Below are 23,394 nucleotides of genomic sequence, written 5' to 3'. Positions count from 1 at the left end.
AGAGCTAAATCTAATTATATATGACCTGTCCTCGAAGTTTCCGATCTGCCTTACATCCTGAGGATCAAAACATTTTTAATGGTCTTTCAGATCCATAAATTGGCATTAATATCCATCTGCTACATCATGGAAAGCAAATCTATACTACTATCATAAAGGAAGCACTTTGAACCTTTGATGCGGGTAAACTCGGGAACCACAGCGCCAATCCATACACCCGATACATCGTTGTAATCGTCAGAGTGTGCAGATGGACATAGGCTATATAAACATAATAAATATACGTAATTTCAAACATTTACCACAAAAAAAGTAGTCCCTTGGAAGAAGCGCCGGCCGCGACGTGCGTGCTGACGTTAGGAGTGCGGGGAGGAGCGGCGTACAGGAGCGCGAAGAGGACCGGTGGACATGAGCGCGGGGAGGAGCAGTGAGGAGCGGCGGACAGGCGGTGAGGAGCGGTGGATAGGCGGTGAGGAGCGGCGGACAGGCGGTGAGGAGCGGCGGACAGGCGGGGAGGAGCGGTGAGCGGCGGATGAGGTAGGTTATTTATTTATTTAGGTGAGCGGCGGCAAAATACAAAAGCAAACGTTACATTAAATGAAGAAAAAATGACAATCATGAGCCAACAAAATACAAGAGGAAGCAAACGGTGCATTACAAAAGTGAGCCAAACGGTGCATTACAGGAGGAAAATGTGACATGTGCAGGTTACAAAAGCGTACAAAGTAAGCAAACGTTACATTAAATGAAGCAAAAATGACAATCGTGAGCCAACAAAATACAAGAGGAAGCAAACGGTGCATTACAAAAGTGAGCCAAACGGTGCATTACAGGAGGAAAAAGTGACGTGTGCAGGTTACAAAAGCGTACAAAGTAAACAAAGGTATAATACTGCATTACAGAAGGAAAAAGTGACGTGTGCAGGTTACAAAAGCGTACAAAGTAAACATAGAGGTATAATACTGCAATATATGGAGGAAGGCTCCGGGGACCCACGGTTAACGTCGGGCCGGGCGGGGTCCCTGAAGCCTAATTGCCCCCGGACAACGTCGGGACGAGCTGCTAGTAATGTTATATATGACAAAACATTTGTTGTGTTTATCAAGTTTTGTTACATTTTGGTCGAAGTAAACATAAAAATATTTTGTGTTCTGAAACTTGCAAAGGGTGTGAATTTGCTTCTTTATGTGTTTGGAAATATGAAACGCACCATGAGTATTAATTCATATATAAGTAAATGAATACATAAAAAAATAAGATCATTGGTTATGTGAAAGTCTCTAATATTATAGATTTTACCAGATGTTAGCCCAGAGGGATGTCTCAAATAAAGGAGCACAGCATGCACTCATTTTAGGTTCAGTCTCTGCCACAGTTCTGACTGACTGGTGTCTTAAGCAGTTGAGGTGTGGGAACAGTGCTATATTATCAACATTGATTGTGGTAAATGGTTGGATGCCATGGGAACCTTACAGTAATGTGCTGCTTTTGGCTGGAATTTTGGAAGCATTTGTTGACATATCTAAAGTAAACAACAGAACATAACAAGAGCATGGATAATGAAACATAACAACTAAATGAAAACATAACAGGGCACAACATAACAAAACAGGAAAAACAGAATGCAACAAAACAACCAAAGCAAAAGTCAATAACATCACAATGCAATAATGCATCAAGGAGCAGAGTAGCCTAAAAAGCAACATAGTATATCACCAACAAAATAAAATGCCACAGATCAAATGGGCAGAAATTTTCTAGTCACAAATAATCAGCTTCAGAATCATGTTTTTATAAGATTGAGGTAAAAGGTGTTTGCAGCAAGCACTGGCTTAGCTGTCCACCAAGGAAGTGAAATAGCATCCAAAATGTTTTATGATCCAGCTCCCTGTTTTAAAAATAAAAATATTATTGAGCTGTAAATGTATATGTATGTGTATTGAGTGTAGGCAATATCTCATCTAACTTTACTTATTTGTCGCAGAGAGTTTATATACTATTTTCAGCCTGATAAGGGAATTCTGGTGTTTATTTTGGCTTGTGGCATTGTGTGTGTGAGGGGGGGGGGGTCTTGGCTGCATATAGATTCACTTTATTTAAACCCTCCACAGTTAAAGGATGTAGAGCATGTATTTTTGTTTTGATATAGAGTTGGGTATAGTTTAGAACGACCTTGACATAACAAATTTACTTATATCAAGTTGTAAATACTATATAATATTTAGAACCTGTAGGCACTTATGCTCCCAGGCAGGCACCAATATTTATCCTCCCACATCCTCACATTCAAGGGGTATTTGAATCGCTTGAGGTATCAAGGGTACTGGATAAAAAAAAGTAAAAGTTACTTTATAGATAGGTCAAAATGTCAGTTAGAATATAATGTTTAAAACTCAACTCGAAAATAAATTGAACTGAAGTAAGTATAAATCATACCCTCACCATGCACAGTGTTTTCATCAATGATGTCATTTCAGAATGTTATCTGTGATGTTATTGATGATGCATTAAACCTGCCATGGGTGATATGCAATTATTCTAGGAAATAGGAATCAGATAATAAAATGAACTGGTGAAAAATAATCTAGGCACTATTCAATCATCAATATTATGTGCATCTGTTGTTTATTGTGTTTTACTTTTGCATGTGATATGGTTAGTACCTACCACCCTGATATCCTAAAACGCATCTACATTTCAAAAGTAATGGAGAACCTTGAATATGTTATTTGGTTTAATTAGAAGGAGTGATATGTGATTGCACGATAGACTGCACAAGGTTAAGTACCGTGAACTGAGTTCAACAATATCTCTAAAAGGAGGCAAACATATTTGAGTAAGGATGAGCAAAAATTCTAGCCAAAGCCACCTTTGAGAGCTCAGGGAATAATATACATTGCTATTTTGTGAATAGTCATGGCATTTTCTATTTCTTTTCAAAGCCCTTATTAATAAACATATATAAGTGTTCATGGAGGCAAACCTTAATGGAAGATTTAATAATCCTTCTTAATATACATATCTTAATAGTTGTTCCTTACACCCCTAGGAATGTCCTATTTTTTTGGCAGAAAGTGTTGATAGATGCAGATGTACAATTATTGAAATATATTCTTCAACATGTTTGCTTTTGACAAGGCATGTAACTTACTAATTTTTGTGTCAATGATCTTGTAATTGTATTGTATGTTGGTTCATAAGTAAATTCATGTCATTAAAATATGGATAAAAACCTTGATCCAAGCAATACATGCACACTTATGGATAGTAGCGGCCCGTGGAGGGAGTTCCGTGGGGCGTTGAGGTGAAGGGGAGGGGCAGGGCGGGGGGTAGTCAACACCGGAATATGGATGAACGGTGGTAAGTAAACAATTAAATACAAAACTAATTTCGTTGCACGTTCTGCATCACATTTTGCGATGCAGCGGGTGCAACACAATTCTTTTTTATTTTATTAATTGTTTACTTACCTCTGTTCATCCATATTCCGGTGTTTACCACAACCCGACCCTGCCACTCCCCCGCCCCGCCTCACCGCCCCACGGAACTCCCTCCACGGGTCGCTACTGCCTATGGATCAATGTAATTATATCATGGTAACCAATTGACTTTTATTTCCATAACTCATATTACTATGCACCATATTTTCACCTTTAAATGTGTGCCATGGCGTTAAAGATCCTCCTCGTGCATCTATTAGCACCTTTGGGTTATATCCCCATCAGTTTGTGGGGCAGTTGGCAGGCCCTGCCATAAGCAATGACATCACCTCCTACCTGATAAAAGGTGAACGTGCTCTGTCCTTAGGTCTGACAGCTCTTGAGCGTCAGGCATTCGGGTTGGCCGCTGCTCTTCTCATAACAATCGCTAGATCTGTGTCGCCAATATTTAAAGCAGGAAAACGACCACGCTGCAGAATGCACGCACTGATAATGCAGATGTCCACAAGCCCATATTTTGAATTGTGTAACAAGAATATTAATTTCTACATGGTCTTTTGTGTGTTAATATCTCAAGATGTGTTGGGGATTTTAAGCCAGAGGAATGGAAAGCTTAGACTCTTCATCTTTTAAAGAGTTTCTGTTACCCTTCCTAAGTTTAAGCCCTTTAACTCAGGCATGATTCTCTTCCCCTATGAAAAGGGGTCCAATGCTCTCTCCTGCTCTCTCACTCTTTCTCTTTTCTGTATCTTTCGGAAATCAGACAGCAGTGCAGAGCACTTTCACTACCTTTTATGAGGTAGCAGGTGATGTCATAGCTGGAGGCAGGGATAGTCAGCTGTCTCTGGACCTACTACCAACCTGTGCCGAGGGAGCTTTCTTTGGGAATGGAAGCAGAGATTCCTCCATGGTGAGTAGCCTTCTCATCTCTTTAATACTGTGTTTACGTTTTCTTTGCGGGGTACGTGTGATAGTAAAATAATACGTGTAGAACAACCAACACTTTAGATCATTTCAAAATTCTTTTCATTCTGCCAGAAATCGCAGTTGCCCATTTAGAAATGGCCTCTACTACATTGAGTTGCAGCAGATCTATTTTATAACATTGAGAGGGGACTAGCTTACTGGTAAAACAAAATACTAACTAAATGTAATAGACACAATGAACCACAATCAGAACATTGGAATGTTCGGAGTTTCATTGAAAAAAAATTAAGTGCTCCAGGCTTCTAATGGTGGTAGAAGCCTGGAGCTCCAACATTCCAATGTTGTTGTTCACAGCTGGTGCCAGAGGGTATTTCAATCCCCTCATACTCCGTGAGGTCTGTGTTTTATTTGTTAGAACATTTTGCCCTCTAGAGGGTGGAAAGTTCTAATAGTCTTATTGCCCACAGTAGCTGGGCTATACCAGCATTAAACTCCTGCTCCCTTTAATGCTGGAGCGGTCCTTTAATGGCATGTATAGACCTCTACGGTGGGCTATGCAGGTATAATAAAACATTGACATTTGAAACTGGAATCAACTATGATCTACATAGCAATTCATAATACTAAAAATCCATACTCCAGCAACTAGATCTAGTGGATGCCATTTGTTAAAGTGTCAACTGGAAATCACGGTTTCGCGACACCAGTACAACTGTTTTGCATGTGGTTGTGTAATATGTGGTTTGCTGTGTTTTCTTTGTCTAGATCTCACCATTTTCTATAACACTTTCTTTTTGCGTGTATTTTTCTTTCGGCATGGGATGATAACTCATTATAATTTACACTGTATTTCATATGTGTACTAATAACGTTTCATTCTAGTCCTATTTTGAGATTCCTCTTGGGAAAGAAATCATGAAAGTTGTTCTGCTCTGAGTGAGCAGAGCAAAGGCACTGCTGCTGTGTGCTATATCGCTCAGCATTATGGAAAGACAAGATGGTTTGCAGAGATATATTCTCTCTGTGTTCTGCCTCCTGGGTACCTATTAAAGCTGCCAAAGTGTCAAAGATATTGTACAAAAGGGCACAAGAGGGTGATGCCAAGGTGTCAGCCTCCAGGGGACTCCGAGGCATGCAGTGTTCTTGTTACTTATCACCCTTTGCCTCTCCAACGTGGGACTTGTCACATCACGGCTAGAGGTACTAAAAGGCAATAATGCATTTCACATACATCAAAGAATAAAAAAAAAATCACCTTTCCCTGCAGTGTTATTCAGGGTGATTGATGAAAGAATGTGTTTGAGCCTAAAGTCCCCTTGTTATTAAATGGATAGGGATTTTGAGACAAAACTGTCCAGGTTTAAGAATTCAAGCTGTGCATATTATGAATATACCTGTGCATGTTTACATCCATTGGTAGCCTGTGCTTTATATCTGCTCAGATATCTCAATTATTCTGTCTAACATTGCATTAACACGTCTTTCATGTGAGCCATATTGATCCTCAGATGATAGCTTCTGAAATTTCTGATAAATGTGTAGGACTTGCTGTTTCATTTTTTTAGTTAGTGTTCTGAGTACATTTTGGAGCAGTCAGTATCCAAGTCTGATCTTTGCTGATGGTAAACCAGTAGAGGACAATGAGATGATTCTTGAAGGTCAGATCAACTCGCTTTTTAAATGGCCTAATGGTGAGCTATTTCAGGTGCCTTCGTGATTGATTGCTCAGGGTGATGCATCCACACTCTTAGATTTGCCCCAAGCACTTTCTGAAAAGTTCTAAATTAACCTGCGAGGTAACAGCCACCTAAGATTAATTGTGCATCATTCATGTGAAAGATTATGTACTTTGGTTGGACTCAATAAAACGTTTTTATTGTACATTTTACTTTAGGCATTGGCTCAGTAGATTTGCAATGAACCAACACCAGATTGCTAGTTTCAGGATTTGCTGGGAATTCCAAGCCAGACACTGATTCACATTTATATACTCAATGGAGCATCCAGGAAACAGCCAAACAAATTTTGGGGAGCCACAAATGCTTTGGTTAGGCGATCTCCCATCATTGCAGAAGGTGCTGGTAGCTACTTCAGGCACTCTACATGTATACACCTACAAATAAATCAAAATTATTATTTATATGTTGGAACTTAATGGAGGCCTATCTTGGGAAAAGCTAACATAAATTCCACCCTTGTGTTTATTTATTTACTTATTTGTAACCTAATACAAATTATAAAGTATCATGAGGCCAGTTACAAGCAGAGGGTAAAAAGGAGAAAAAACATATTAAGTATTCAGGGTGAGTCTAATGGGCTCCATAAGCATGAGTTGCCAAATCTCTTGAGAAGTTTAAGTATCTGATTGTAGAGGGAGGCAGGAAGAGTTATGAGAGAGCAGTACTTAAGGTATAAATTCATATTTTGCCATCCTGTTTCCACCTGATTTGGATGAGTGAAAGAACGATGAGAGGTCAAGTTTCATCCCTTGTTGTCTGGTAACATATAAAGATAAAAGGCCTGATTTGGAGTTTGATGGGTGGGTACTGTTTCACAAAAGTACCACATATCCCATCAGCCTTATTACAAGTGCCATTGGATATAGTGCACTTGTGATAAGGCATACGTGATTATCTGTCATGTTTGTGATGAAGTAACCCATCCACCATACTGTAAATTAGGCAGCGAGTCACGCAGAGTGACACGGGGAGCCCTGTGAGTCAGGCAGAGTGACACTGATAGCCCTGTGGGTCAGGCAGAGTGACGCTGATAGCCCTGTTAATCAGGCTGACTGACACTGGGAGCCCTGTGAATCAGGCACAGTGACACTGAGAGCCCTGTGATTTAGGCAGAGTATAACTGAGATCCCTGTGAATCAGGTGAAGTGACACTGAGAGCCCTGTGAGTCAGGCAAAGTGACACTGAGAGCTGTGGCATCTGGCACGGATCTCGGGCGGTAAGGCAAGGCAGAGATCTGGGGGTAAATAAAAAATACAATTAAACTTACCTCCTTGTAACATCTTCCTTGCTGCGTCCTCCTCGTATCGTCTCTCCTACTCGTCCCTCCGGCCACAATACAGAACAGGAAGCACCCAGGCTCCTCTGAGCCAATCACAAAGCTGAAATGCAGAATTTTGATTGGTCTGAGCATCGGGGTTCGGCACTCAGACAGGGACTGAGAGCTTGGGCATGTTCCCCACCCAGGCTGTAATGCAGCCTGGTTGGAGATAATGCTAAGTGCACTTGAATGTTTGGCCATCCCGAAACGGCTGGTCAAACATTCATGCACACTTAGGCAGTGAAAACCACTCCTCCTTCCTCTGCTCTGTCAGCAGAGCAGCCCCGCCCTACCCTCACCTGCCCAAGCTGCTGCACCCGCAACAGGGAAACATAAAATGATAATAAAATTGAGTTCTTATCATGTTATTTTTCCTTACACTGCTGAAAAGCAGATGCGGGGATGCTCCTCCATCTTAGCGCAGGGGCAGCCGCTGTCTAAGAGCCCTGTGAGTCAGGCTGAGGGGTGTGAAATCCAGTCATTAATAGGGAGTTAGTGTTGAGATATTCTTGCTATTCTTCTATTATCTACTGAAGAGGCACTTCCTCCATATCTGTTAACCTTTAGGATTTTTCAATATGTTTTAAGCAAGAGCAAGCAATTTTCATTTGGGACGTCAGAAGACAGACACTAGAAAACCTCAATTTGTGCTGCAACTTGATTGGTAGAGCTTTTGAGAGTTATTGTAACAATGAACAAGCTGTCCTTGTCCTCTTTTTGATCTTTCCATCTTCCAATAGCAGAGGACTTTGCAAAGAACACGATCTGTAAAACATATGAAGTTTCATAGGTTCATGGACTCTGGGTGGTAGTAGAAGTCCACTTCATTTCCTTGTCTACTTTTACTACATCAGTATTGATGATAAACTTTTGTAAAAACTACACTGACACTGAAAGAGTCCTCCCTTTATGGAAACTCCAGTTTGTGTGCAGTATAATACTAGTGATTGCTTAGGCAACAATGATGCAGTCCAGTGAGCTGTGGGTTCACTAACCCTCTATGAGGACCCTTAGTATGCTATTACTGTTTTGTGACTAATGGATACCTGACCCTCCTTGAAGTCGATTGGATCCATGACAGTATTCAACTCTTCAGGAACCCAGGTGTGAAGTGGATACCCATTAACTACTACAGGCGTTATAAGAAGATTGTCTATTGCAATGGCTCTGTCTGTACCACCAATCATCTGGACAAGGTTTCCTGAGATGACCCATGGGGCTGTTTCAGACATCTTTGAATAACTGTTGTGCGGCTCACAGCTGACTCCTTTAGTGGGTATGGGAATGGAGTTTTACTGAATGCGCACTCTGCATTCAACTTGCTAGGAAGGAAGTTAAGCTTCTAGTAATTAACATTTAAATATTCAGGTGAAGGACTGATGCAGTACAAAACCTTATATTTCATTAGGCTGATTAATAGAGGCACCGATTCAAACTGGTAAGTCAATAGATTTAGCAGTAAGAAGGTTGTTTTGTGAGTGGACATGAGTTGATTTAATTTGGCGCAATGAGATCAATTCAATATTTCCTTCAATGATTCTCACAATTAGAGACTCAACCTTTCTTTCTCTGGCAGGGAGGAAACACCATGGATCAAGGACTTACATTTGAATGCAAATTTATCAGCAGCAGATGTTGCTTTAATGAATGTTGTTAAGTGATGTAACATTACATTTTGCTGCCTTCTCTATTCTCAAATGATCCTTCCCTAATGCATCCTAGCCTATCTTGTGCTGTCTTATCCTATCCTATCATGCTCTGTTCTGTTGTATCATGCACAAGCTTATCCTGTCCTATGCTGCTCCATCCCATCTTATCCTATGGCATCCCATTCCTATCTTAAGTTATCCTATACTATCCTGTTCCATCCCATCTTATCCTACAGAGTCCCAATCCTATCCTCTCCTATCCCATCCTATCCTATGATACCCCAATCCTATCCTATCCTACCCTATACTGCCCTACACTATCCACTGTACCCTGCCATACCCCTATACTATTCTATCCTATCCTATCTTATCTTATCTTATCTTATCTTATCCAATCCTATCCTATCCTATCTCATCCTTTTCTATCCTATTATATCATGCATGTGGCACCTTGTTAGCAAAATAAATCTGTTCATAGTATTTTCTGAGATAAGAGAGACTATGAATAGCATATAATCTAACTAACTATATCTGTCATATCTCTCCATCAATATGTATTGGGAAATGCTAGAATAATCATACGCATTAATCACACTACTTCACAAAAAATATTTTGATTAATAAGTTGATCAGGTAAGTTGACATTAGAAATGCCAACAAATCGAGCATGGAGCATCTTTCTTAGCTGTGGCATACCTGCAGCATAATGATCAGGGAACAATGGCTTAGGGTAATTCCACTAGAGCTATGGGATGCAGCCTTATTTCCCTTGCTCTCTGCAGTAGGATGATGGGAAAATAGCAACGTGTCTCAGAACATGGTGCTTGGTGCTTTGTTTGAATATGTGAAGCCTTTTCTCTTCAGAAGAATCTAGTCATAAACTGCGACACACCAGAAGGATCCGGCCTGTAATCAAACATACCTGCTTTACTGACAGAAAGTGACATTCTTAGTTTTCATTTATCCTCACCTGAGAGGCCCAGCAGCTCTGTCAGTGTTATGTTTCTATAATAACTGCTCTGTAGTATTGCTACTTGTTGGACCTGGTCCTCTTTGCAAGGTCACCCTAACCACTTTGCCTTCTCTCCTCCTGTTTTGCTGAATTTGTTTTTGTTGGCTTTAGGACTTTGCACACTTTACCACTTCCAATCAATGCTAAAGTACTTGTGTTCTCACCGCAAAACAAGGTAATATTGGTTTATACTCAATTACCATTTTTAATTTACTTGTGAGTCCCTAGTAAATTGGTACTACATGTGCCCAGGGACTGTAAATTAAATGCTACTAGTGGGCCTGCAGCACTGATTATGCCACCCACTTAGTTACCCGTTTAAACATGTCTCAGGCCTTCCATTGTAGAGCCTGTGTGTGCTTTTTAAATGGCCATGTCGATCTGGGAAATAAACCTTCTGCCAGGCCCAAACCTTCCCTTTTTATACATAAAAGTCACCCCTAGGGTAAGCTCTGGTCAGCCCAGGTGGCAGGGTGCAATGTATTTTAAAAAGTATTAAAAAAGGATAGCACATACTTTTAAGTTGTATATGTCCTGGTAGTAAAAACTTCTCAAATGCATTCTTCAAAACTAAAAGGCCTATCTCTCACATGGGATAACTTTGGAGTTGCCTTATTACATTTTATAATTGTAATTTCCAGAAAGGAAGTGATAACAAGTTCAAGTTTGGTGTCTCTGGAATCACAATTTAAAATCCTAATTTATGGTGCAGTTAGATTTTAATTTGCCATTCCAAAAAAGCCCCTTTCAGACAGTTAAGACTTAATGACAGTGTCGATATAATTTAGTCAGCAATCTGTTGTTCTCGATATATACTGTTAGATCTAAATAACAGACTGTCTCACTGCTTATGTTGGCTGTGAAGAACAAGTTAAGACTTAGGTCCCGATGTAGGTCGGTCGGTAACGGCCGAAAATCGGTATTTTCGGCCGTTACCGACCGGTATTACAGAAATGGGATGTAGGGGCATGTGTAACTGATTCGGTAAAATTACCAATCGGTAAATTTACCGATCGGTACTTCTACCGAATCGGTAATTATGAGATGTAGGTGGGACTCTTCTGAGTCCCACAAGCCTTACAGAATCGGTATTTTAACATCAAATTCAATTTGATGTTAAAATACCGATTCCGGTGTGCATGCACATGTGTGCATGCACACCTATGCCATATGACAGGCAGACCTGCCCTTAGGGCAGGTATGCCTGCCACATGGCACCCGAGCCTCTTTTGGGGGTGCCAGAGGGTGTCAAAGTGACACCCCCTGCACCCTTGTGTAATTCGGTATTTACCGATTCGGTAAATACCAAATCGGTAATGCCCATTCATTCCTATGGGCTTCAAAGCCAATAGGAATGAATGGGCATTACCGGTCGTTATTTACCGAATCGGTAAATACAGATTTTTACCGATTCGGTAAAAGAAACATCTGGATGCTCCTACATGTCCCCCCTTCTTATTTACCGATTCTTAATTACCGAATCGGTAATTAAGATTCAGTAAATAAGTCCTACCTACATCGGGCCCTTAATGACAACAGTCTTAACTTGTTCTTCACAGCCAACATAAGCAGTGAGACAGTCTGTTATTTAGATTTAACAGTATATATCGAGAACAACAGATTGCTGACTAAATTATATCGAAAGCTAACCTCTGGTAATTCAACTCTGCATGCTGAGAGCCATCACCCCAAGAGTCTTATCTCCAATATCCCTTATGGAGAGCTATTGCGCATCAAGCGCAATTGCACCTTAGAGAAAGAATACCAACAGGCCAAATCAGAAGCAGTAGATCGTTTTATTGTAAGGGGTTACTCAGCAAACAGTGTTAAAACTGTGGAGGACAGAGTAGATAAAGTACAGAGAAGGGACCTCCTCATTTGTAAGGGGAAAGGTGAAACCAAAATTTAAACTGAACTTAAGAACACCAAAGGGGAACCAGTAAGAATGATTACACGGTTTAACTGTAAATCTACCCAAATCATGAAAATCGTCAGAAAAAACTGGAAGATTCTCCAGACAGATCAAGTTCTTCGGGGCAATCTTCCAGCTAAGCCAATGATCACCTACAGACGTGGGAAATCTATGGGGGACCATTTGGTACATAGTCACTTCCAAATAAATCCGATGAAGAAGGATTCCGCTCTGGGGTTTTAGCCCTGCATGAGCTGTAAAGCTTGTAAATTCAGCAAAAAGGTTACCGAATATAGAACAAATGTCAATGACCCTAAAAGCCTCTGGAAAATCAATTCATTATTGAACTGTAACTCAGAGTATACAGTATACTGCCTGATCTGCCCGTGCAACAAGAGGTATATCGGCAGTTCAATCCATCCAGTCAAAAAACGGATACTCGAACATATGCGAGCGATTAATAACAAAGATGTGAACTATCCCATAGCTCGCCATTTCGAGAAATACCACAAAAGCAATAGGGATCTATTGAATTGCTTTAGCCTGGACCAAGTCCCCAAAAATGAAAGAGGAGGGGACAGACTGAAGAAATTGCGGACCTTGGAGTCCAGGTACATCATCAAGCTTCAAACCATGATGCCGGATGGACATAATGGGGACGAAGAGATGTGGGTACATCTGGGCTGACCTCTCTGGACAGTCATCCTACCCACCTCCCCTTTTGTAAACTTATCTGCTGCTAACCTGTCTTAAGACCCAATATAATAGAAATAGTGTTAGAGGGGAATCATATACCAAATTGTAAATGAATTTTACCGAGATTAGAAAGATGTAGGAGGTTTTCTTCCTTTCCCTTTCTTCATGCTTCTTTCAATTCTTTCTCCTCTTTTTCCACTATGTTTTGTAAATATACAAAATCGAGCAATTATTCTCTGTTTTTTGTTTGTTTATACAAAACCTTGGGACTTTAGGATCTATTAAGAACTCTCTTTCAGCCATTTCCGAACTATGAAACTCTAGGCCCATTCAGGGCTCAATTATGCCAAGCTTATTTTAGGCGTAAAATTAAATGGAGTTTGGCTGAATGTAGGTCTTGAACTAATGAATTTAACATCATGAGTAATTCCGCTCATAGCCCATTCAGGGCACTATTATGTCAAGTGCGTGTTTTTAGACATAAAATTTCGTCGAGATTGGATGAATATGAAATGTTTGATTTAATGATTTACTCATTATGAGTAATGTATTCTCAACCACTTCCTACAATAACGAATTGTATTGTCTTGACACACGTTCAATAATGTAGTATTTTCTTTTTAAATTGCACACTTGTTCGTTTGACACAATTTGCACATTACAAGATGGCTACCATGAATTTCATGAACAGTCACCTTTTCTATCTTTACTGCATTCTGTAGTTACGAAAAGTCACATGCACCAATCACTTGTATTTAAGTTTATTTTGAACTTTACTGAACTGACATTGAGAAAGGCGTTTTACGCCGAAACGCGTCTGTCAGCATGGGAGGGGGGGGGGACTTTGAAAAATAAAATCAGGCCGAAGAAAATATATATATATATATCCCAAAAAAACAAGTCCCCTTTCTTGAGCCCAGGATCCTTCAAGGCAGCCTCACGCAATGGGCACGGAGCAGCCCATCATTACACCAAAGTAGGCACACAAGCAGTGAGTCCCAATACTGCAACAGAGGTTTTATATTTCAAAGTCTGGCAGCGCCTGCTTCCATATTCTGACGTTTTGGCATACTAGCCTTGTTCACAGATGGAAGTAACAAACACTCAGGTGCGCTCTGGCGTGCTTTAAATAGGGTTCAGTCACATGACTGTATTCACTTTACTTCAAGTCCCCTAGTGCATTGTGCCAGTTACTGAAATAAATGGAAGTCCTCAGATGTTATTGCCTTGTCGGTAATTTCCATAAGCACAAGCACTGATGTCAATGTGGAATATTTTTAAAAGGCAGTCAGGTGAGTTGGTAAAATATCACACTGTTCTTGTTTTCATTATGACTTTAAACTAAAAGACATCATGATGCAGCACGATGATGGCAGGATATCATCCTGCCTGAATCCCTTTCTCCCGCCATCCCCTTTTGCTCCATTAGCCTTTACCTTGATAGGTTGGGTGCATGAGTGGGTCAGGATCCTCAATTCAACTCCAAAAAGACAAGTCCCCGTTCCGGAGCCCAGGACCCTTCACGGCGGATTCACGCAATGGGCACGGAGCAGCCCATCATTACACCACAGTAAGCACACAAGTAGTGAGGTCCAGAGGTTTTATTTTCATAGTCTGGCTGCACCTGCTTCCATATTCCAACGTTTCAGCATACTAGCCTTGTTCACAGATGGAAGTAACAAACACTCAGGCGCGCTTGGGCATGCTTTTAATAGGGTTAAGTCACATGACTGTATTCACTTTACTTCAAGTCCCACAGAGGATTGTATAATATGGCTGCCTCTTGATGGACCCAAATCCCCTCTGTATAATCAAAACAAGAACTAAAAAAGGTGCATTCCCAGAACCAAAGTCTACCCATAACAAAACATGCAAAGATATTTGAATGGAGTATCTGATAGTGAAAGTTCTCTCTCCCTGCAGAATCACTGTCAGAAATGGGGGTCTCTAGTTGGCAATGGTTTGCACATTAGTCCAAATAGGGGCCCTTGCTTCTAGTCAGGGAAAGTGAGATACCCTACTAACATACCCCTGCTCACCCCCTTGGTTGCTTGGTACAAGCAGACAGGCTTATCTGAGAGGCAGTGTGTAAAGCATTTGTGAAGACATACAGTAATACAGTGAAAACACTACAAATAGACACCACACCCATTTAGAAAAATAAATGTCTTTATCTAAAAAAGACCAATAACCAAAAATCCACAATAGAGTATTCAAAGTATCCTTAAAAATAGGTTATTTACTTAAATCAAGCTTCTAGCAACAAATAACTCCACTTGGAGTTATAACGACGTTGTGGACGGTGGGAATCCCAAAGTACGGCGCGGACCACGAGGTGTGCGGCGTCAGACGAGGAGTCAAGCAGGCCCACAAAAAACAGTACCTTGGAATTGATGAGAACAAAAATATTTCCCGGCGTCGGGGAGGTGCAGCTTCGTAGGCGCTGCACGGTGTCGGTTCCTTACGACCCCAAGGGAGGTGCAGCCTCTGTTCCTTACTGCAGCACAGGGGAGGTGAGACGATGGTTCCTTACAGCGTCTGGGAGGTGACATCACAATGACGCTGAAACTACTGTTCCTTACGATGGCGCGATGTCGGTGGATTCAGAGTCACCCACGTCGAGGATCAGCTCCGCGATAGTGAGGTCAGTTACGGAGTCAATGCGGCACAGCAGTAGGCGTCGGGCCCACGTCGCAAGTTGAAGCTGTGCACACGGCTTCAGGCAGGTTAAGGCGTCGCTTGCTGGCGTCAATGTGGCATGGCAGCTGGCGTTGAGCCTACGTCGCAAGTCAGAGCAGCACTCACGGCTTCAGTGCAGGTTACGCCGGCGCTCGCCAGCGTCGGTGTTGCACTTTCCTTCTGTAGCAACAAAAACAGCAGTTCTAGATGCCGGCAGACTGTAGGGGTGGAGTCGTTGTACACACAAAGTTCCTTTTCTTCTTTCCTTGGCAATTAGTAACCAATGCAGGCCAACCCCAAACAGCACACATCACTGGGGCAGTCTCCTCCTTCAGCTTCCTTGGTTTCTCTCCTTGGCAAAGGTTTGTCTTGATTCCCAGAAGTGATCTAAAGTTCTGGGGTCTGGGCCCCAATATTTACACTGCAGAATCCTTTGTTCTCTGAAGGTAGAGAGTGTCTGTACCTAGTCAAAACCAGTTCTGTCCTCCTTGGTACAGCTTCCTGGCAGGAGGTGGAGACAGCATTGTTGAAAGCAGACCCGGCCCAGGTAGCTGGAAGAAAAACTCCTCCCCTAATCTCTACTCTATGAAGGCTCAGGCAATTGTAAGGACATCTCCTCTCCTACTCTATATTCAATGCAGGGCCTTTTCAGCCTAGCCCTGACCCATCAGACTCCTGGAGCCAAGGACCTCTCCAGCCCCCTGTCACTCACAAACCTAACATGGAATACACAAACCTAGCAGAGGCATACTGGGTGGTTATGCAAGAAAAGACCTACTTTCTAAAAGTGTTATTTTTAAACCCAGATTGTAAAAATCACACACACTAAAAGATGTATTTTAACATTCTGAGTACAGGCATACTAAACTCGTTTTTCTACCTAGTTTCCTGGGTCAGTTAGGATTATAAGATGTTTTAATACAACTGCCCATTCTGGCCTGTGGGAACAGGTAGCCTTGCAATAGTGAAAAACGAAATTGGCTGTAACTCACTATCAGGACATGCAACACACACCAGGGCATGTCCTACCTTTCCATACAATGCACCCTGCCCATATGGGTGATTAACATGTAGGAAAGGGAATGTTTAGGGACTAGCAAGTGGGTGCACTTGCCAAGTCGACATGGCAGTCCCAGACTGCACACAGGCTCTGCACTGGCAGGCCTGAGCCATATTTTTTAAGCTCCTTCCATGGGTGGCACAACCAGTGCTGCAAGCCCACCAGCAGCCTTTGATTTACAGGCGCTGGGCACACATGGTGCACTCTACTAGGGTCTGACAAGTAAATCAAATAATCCTATCATGGAGTCACTAATCCATAAAACAATTTACAATAGGGAGCACTTGCACTTTGGCCCTGAACAGCAGTGGCAAAGTCCCCAAAGCATCTAGACCAGCAAAAACATAGCAAAAGCAAGCACAGGAGGCAACAGTGAAAAGATGTAAGGGAGACCCACGCCGATGGTGCCAGGTCTAACACTCACCAAGTCATAATTTGGACACATTTTTTTCCAGAGTTTTAAACCATCACACCTTGCTGAGATTGGAAAGGCTGCCGGAGTAATACAATTTCTTAATATGGATTATAACAAAATGTTAATTCACCAACAATTTGTTAAGGAAACTGTGACTGTGCACATTGATATTGCTGCATTAAGACTTAGACTAAATGATGCTGAAATTAATCTGAATTATTTTATCCATCTACTACAAGAAAACGAAAAAACTATATTTGAAAACACTTCAATTCACCTTATAATGTAATGGTGTATTTTGATCAGTATGAAAGTTTTTCCAGGAATTCCCAGAACTATGATGAGTTATAATTGCTCTAATTATACTATAGGGTATTCTTATAATGTATTTCTTAATTGTACCTATTTAGTGATGTGATATTACAATTACAGGGAACTGAACTGTGTAGGCTTTTGGTTTGTACCTTTTGTATAAAATGACTTTCTTTTGCTTCTTACTTTTGCATGCCTTGTCTTATCTATATCCTTTTTATGGTCTATCACTCTATTTGTCATCTTTAAACTACACTTTTAGCTTATTATATTCAATACTACACCCACTTCTGGCAAAGGACAATGTATAAAGTATCATTGTTATTTATTTCAGTGTTTAAGGGTTATAACACCAAGTTAAGAGGAGGAAAATATCTTAATACTTGACTTAGAATAAATCTGAAATTTGTCCCCTCCAATAAACTTATACATATGTCTACATGCTATCCTTTGAAGTTAATATATGAATTCATGAATTTTTCTTCACTTTCGACTTTAAGGCAAAATCATGTTATGTAGTTGTTATGTTTTTAGAGTCTTGATATAGCACACTACTTGTAACCGTAGGAACATCTTGGCGCATGATTGGCAGGTAGGGTCTGACAAGTAAATCAAATAATCCGATCATGGAGTCACTAATCTTTACAACAATTTACAATAGGGAGCACTTGCACTTTGGCACTGAACAGCAGTGGCAAAGTGCCAAAGCATCTAGACTAGCAAAAACATAGCAAAAACTCAGAAGGCAACAGCGAAAAAATGGAAGGGAGACCCTCGCCATTGGTGCCAGGTCGAACATGTGTCCCCTCAAGCTGAAATGTGGGGAGAACTACCCATCCCTTGGGAGTTCTCTTCACTAAGGCAGAAAAATCTGGACAGACCATCAGCATTGGCGTGTTCTGTACCAGGGCGGTGTTCCACCATGAAGTTCATCCCCTTTATGGAAATGGACCACCTTAACAGCTTTGGGTTCTCACCCCTCATCTGCATCAACGATCTGAGGTGCCTGTGGTCTGTCTGAACCCGGAAGTGAGTCCCAAATAAGTATGGTCTCAACTTCTTCAGTGCCCAGACCACAGCAAATGTCTCATGCTCAATTGCACTTCACCTCTGTTCCTGTGGAAGTAACCTCCTACTAATCAAGGCTGCAGCTTGGTCTAGGCCCTCCTCATTCATCTGTGAAAGTACAGCTCCCACACCATGCTCTGAAGCGTCTGTCTGCAAAATAAAATCTTTAGAGAAGTTGGGCGCCTGGAGCATGGGTACTGTGCACATAGCAGTCTTCAGGGCATCAAAAGCTGTCTGACAGGTGTAAGTCTAGTTCACTTTCTTGGGCTGCTTCCTGATGTCAGCTATGTCAAGGGTGCAACAATGCTGCCATACCCCTTGACAAACCTCCTGTAGTACCCTGTGAGTTCTAAAAAGGCTCTCACTTCTGTCTGAGTCTTGGAGGGTTCCTAAGCCAGGATGGTATCAATCTTGGGCTGTAGGGATGCCACCTGGCCACTCCCAACCTGGTGTCCCAAGTACACCACGGATCCCTGCCCGATCTGGCACTTACTAGCCTTGATCGTGAGGCCTGCCATCCCCAGCTCCATCAACACTTGCCAGAGGTGGTGCAGATGTTCTTCCCAACTGGCGGTGAACACTGCAATGTCATCCAGGTAGACGGTACTGAAATTGTCCAGTCCAGCCAACACCTGGTTGACCAACCTCTGAAAGGTGGTAGGGGCATTCAGAATGCCAAAGGGGAATAACCCAGAATTGGTAGAGCTCATCTGGTGTGGAGAATGCTGACCACTCTTTTACACCATCAGTTAGGGTGATCTGCGAGTACCTAGACGTTAAATCAAACGTACTGAGGTACTGTGCCCCTAACCGATCAATGAGCTCATCAGCTCTGGGGATGGGGTGCACGTCAGTCCTCGTGACTAAATTGAGTCCTCGGTAGTCCACACAGAACCAGAATTCTGGCGTAGAGCCCGGAGCGGCAGCCTTTGGGACCAAGAACACTGGGCTGGCCCAAGGACTGTTTGAGGACTCAATCACACCTAATGCAAACATCTTGGAGACCTCCTCCTTGATGCAAGCTTTCACCCTGTCAGTCACTCTGTAAGTTTTGTGCTTTACAGGAGGACTGTCCCCAGTGTCTACATCATGGACGCACCAATCAGTGACACTGGGAGTCAGGGAGAATAGATCAGGAAACTGTCCCAATAGTTGGCGACAGTCATCGTGCTGCTCAGGGGTTAGGGCGGCAGAGAAGTTTACACTATCCACTGACCCATCTTGCTCTTTTGCAGACAGGAGGTCAGGAAGAGGCTCAATCTCCTCCTCCATTCTATCATCTGTTGCTAGGAGCATGCCATCTTCGGAACTCTCCAAACGGGGCTTCGGGATGTTTACATGCAGGACCTGCAAAGGGTTCCTAGGAGACCGCAAGTCCACCAAGTAGGTGACATCGCTCTTGCGCTCCGCCACCTGAAATGGTACGGCCAACTTATCCAGGAGCACACAAGGCTCCATGGGGGCCATGACCCACACTTTCTGTCCAGGCTGAAACTCGATCAGAGTGGCATTCTGATCATAACACCGTTTCATTTCCTCCTGGCTGGCTTCCAGATTTGATTTAGCGAGTTGTCTGGAACACCTAGGTTGGTTTCTGAAGGCCAGCATGTAGCTATATGCATCCTGGAGACGTTTACTGGGAGCTTTCTCCCAGCCTTCTTTTACCTAGCTGAGAGGTCCGCTTACAGGGTGACCATACAGCAGTTCAAAAGGACTGAACCCTAAGGACTTCAGTGGTACCTCTTTGTAAGCAAACAGAAGGTGTGGCAAGAGGACGTCCCACTTATGCCTCATGGGTTCCTCAAGACCCATAATCATGCCCCTTAGGGTCCGGTTGAATCTCTCAACCAACCCATTACATTGGGGGTGGTAAGGAGTGGTGAACTTGTAGGTTACTAAATGAATGGTTGGTGGTATTGCACTCTGTCGTCAAACTAGACCACTTGTTCGGTACGTGTGCTGCACTAGATTGGTGCCTGCTAAAACCCAAAAATCCAATGAATATGGCCTGGGATCACTAGATCACCAGGACTCCAGTGCGCACTAACTAAATGAAAATTTTCAAAGTTTTCCAATTGTCACAATTTTAATTCATAAGCTTTGTTTTTTGATTCATTCCATACTTAAACAAGCGAAGTATGATTAAATGTAATATATACATAAACAATATACAATTGATGTATTATATCATACATTTTTCACAGATCAATTAATACACAACACAGTTATATACACAACCCAATGCATTTCGGGGTTTGAACCCCTTCGTCAGGGGCCTATAAAAGAAGAAAGAAAAAGGAAACCTAATTAATTACGATGCTTTAAGGAGGGTGTTGATGTATTATCCAAAGCAGTATTTGGTTCTCTTACCTAAGTAACTGGTTGTAGAGTAATTGCGTGTGCTACATAGTTTAGGGAGGATCTAAAGAAATTGATAGTCATGTAAGTATATAAACTAAAGCTATAAAAAGCACAGAATATCACATAGTGCTTGAATATAGTTACCTTATATCCCGTAGTTGAAAGACTACCTATAAGTAATTGAAAATTAAAAAAGCCATGAGTTTACCAGAAACAGTCTGATTAATCCTTTTCAGCAAACCACGAGGGTTTGTTCGCCATAAAATGAGTACAAGACTCAATGCTCACCTGAAGATCTGTGTTTCTTATCTGTGATGTTTTGGGGAATCTAGTAAAATAAGTGAATAAAGACCGTTGAGGGGCCACTCATACACAATACCGCCAAGTTATGTATACTCAATTTCCAAATCAGAAAACGCAGCGTAGTTTTACCTGCGAGCCTTTTTTGAGTTTCTCAGGGTCTCGCTATAACACAGCTTACTCCCGTGCTAGATGGAATAAACAAAATGAGAGCCGCGTTTAGTGCTCGGTTGGCTAAACCGATTACCTTCAGGTTAAAATGCTTTCGTGACACTAGCGCTTACCGGAGATACAAAGAAGGTGGCGTTGTACCGGCGTCTTCCCTCACTGCTAACCCCGGAGTCACTAGTCCTTTGCTTATGTTAATGCGATTGACCCGATGTTAAAAATGAAAAGCGGACTCGAACATAAACTCGTGGCGGCCATATTTGAAGGGGGTTATTCACGACTGATTTCCTATGGATCATGAACTAATAGACTTACAGGGAGCACTTTAAACAAATTAATGCATACAGGATGACGTCGCTCGTGGTCGACTAGAGTCAGATGATTGTCAAAATCATGTCTGTTAATTCTATGGCCAATGGAAGCGAAAAAAATAGAAAAAAGTAAAGGAGAGGAAATGTACAAGCATCAATCAATTACATATACTGTACATTTTCTTATCAGCACAAACATTCCAAATAAGAATTTATAAATCATATATAGATTCAAGTGATAACACTATGTATATTTCAACCTATTCTAAGTAACACTGTGTAGGTTATACCCTGCGGGAAATTAGCTGCAATTATTGGCTTAAACTAAAGGAAACATATCATATCCAATTTATCATTGAGCCCATCTGGGACTAAGGTCTGTAATTTTCGGATCCAAAAAGTTTCTCTCCTGAGCAAGATTTTTGCATTGTCAACACCCAAACGTTGTGGGATTTGTTCAATGATTTGAAATCGAACCTGCGCTATAGTGTGGCCTTTCTCGACCCAATGCCTAGCCAATGGTGAAGTCATGTTTTTATTGCGAATTCTGCTTTTATGTTCAGCCAAGCGTATTCTCATCTTCCTGTCGGTTTTACCGACATACAGTAATCCGCATGGACATTTTATGGAATATACCACATGTTCTGCGTTGCAATTTGCCGAGTGTCTTAGACTGATTTGTTCTCCTGTTTTGGGATGGGACAATTTGCTTCCACTGATTACATTATTGCAGTTCTTGCAGTTATAGCATTATAAAATTATAAAATTGTGACAATTGGAAAACTTTGAAAATTTTCATTTAGTTAGTGCGCACTGGAGTCCTGGTGATCTAGTGATCCCAGGCCATATTCATTGAACTTGTAGGTTACACCACACTCCTACCCCAGGGACTTCATATACTTGGATATGAAGTTGGTATCACGGTCTGACACCACCTCTCTGGGGAATCCCACACAGGAGAAAATCCTCATCAATGCACATCCCACCACGGGGGCCATCACAGTCCGAGAGGGACGGCTTCCTGGTACCCGGTGGCATGGTCAACAAAGCACAGGATGATCCTGTTGCCCATGGCTACTTGGGATCCAGTGGCCTCACAATGTCAATGCCCACCCTTTAAAAGGGGGTGCTGACCACAGGGAAAGGCTGGAGAGGAGCCTTGTTCTTCCTCCCACTCTTACCACTTTCCTGGCAAGTCTGACAGGTCCTGCAATGAGTATCTGAACTCTTGCTCATTTGGGACCATTAAAAGTGGGTGACAAGCCTTTCAAAGTTCTTGTTTTGCCCCAAATGTCCTGCTAACGGTACATCATGAGCCAGACCCAGTAGAAAGGTCTGAAGTGCTGGGGTACCACCAGCACACAGGCTGACCCAGGCTCAGCAACCTTAGGCTTACTATATAGGAGGCCATTCTCCCAGTAGATCCAATGTGATCTAGACTGATCACCTGCTACCTGGTTTGTGGCCTGTTGCCGCAAACCCTCAAGAGAAAGGCACTTCTTCTGCTCCTCACAGAACTCTTCCCTGGAGGGTCCTCCTTCCTGCGGCCAATGGGTCAGCTCAGGTTGGTCCCCCAGTTCAGACACTTGGTCTCCTGTAGGTTCCAGGGTATCCCCATCAAGGTCTGCCTCCTCCTGGACCGTGGGAACTTTAGGGACTGGTTTCCCACGCCCCCTGCCTCTTCTCTTTAAGGCAGGCACCAGGGCCACTCTTTCAGGCTCCAGGGCCTCTTCAATGCACTTACTGGCTGCCATTGACCGAGTGGTCACACACGCCCACTCTGGCAGACCCAACATCTCCAGATGAGACCTTCTTTCCACCTTAGCCCAAGGGGAGCTTTCCAAATCATTGCCTAGCAGACAGTCAACAGGCATTCTGGCCTCACAGCTACTTGAAAGGTACCTGAGACCCCCCCACTCGAAGGGGCCCTGTGCCACCTTGCAGTGGCTCTCTGAGTTGTCAGAGGCAACTACAGGGCAACATTGGTGATCACCTGCTCTTCAGACACCAGCCGACAACTGACAGC

General features: G+C 42.3%; 1 protein-coding gene across 1 annotated transcript in view; it reads left to right on the top strand.

The window, feature by feature from the left end:
* CTNNA2 (catenin alpha 2) overlaps positions 1-23,394 on the top strand; it is a 2,858,593-nt gene that overhangs the window by 2,779,774 nt on the left and 55,425 nt on the right. Inside the window, exon 18 of the mRNA XM_078679035.1 lies at positions 4,204-4,350. Within this exon, the coding sequence (XP_078535161.1) occupies positions 4,204-4,350 (147 nt within the window). The remainder of the gene's footprint in view (positions 1-4,203; positions 4,351-23,394) is intronic.

The sequence above is a fragment of the Lissotriton helveticus genome, chromosome 2_2 (assembly GCF_964261635.1).
Source record: "Lissotriton helveticus chromosome 2_2, aLisHel1.1, whole genome shotgun sequence".
In the NCBI taxonomy this organism is placed as follows: Eukaryota; Metazoa; Chordata; class Amphibia; order Caudata; family Salamandridae; genus Lissotriton; species Lissotriton helveticus.
This window is presented reverse-complemented; position numbering and strand designations above follow the sequence as displayed.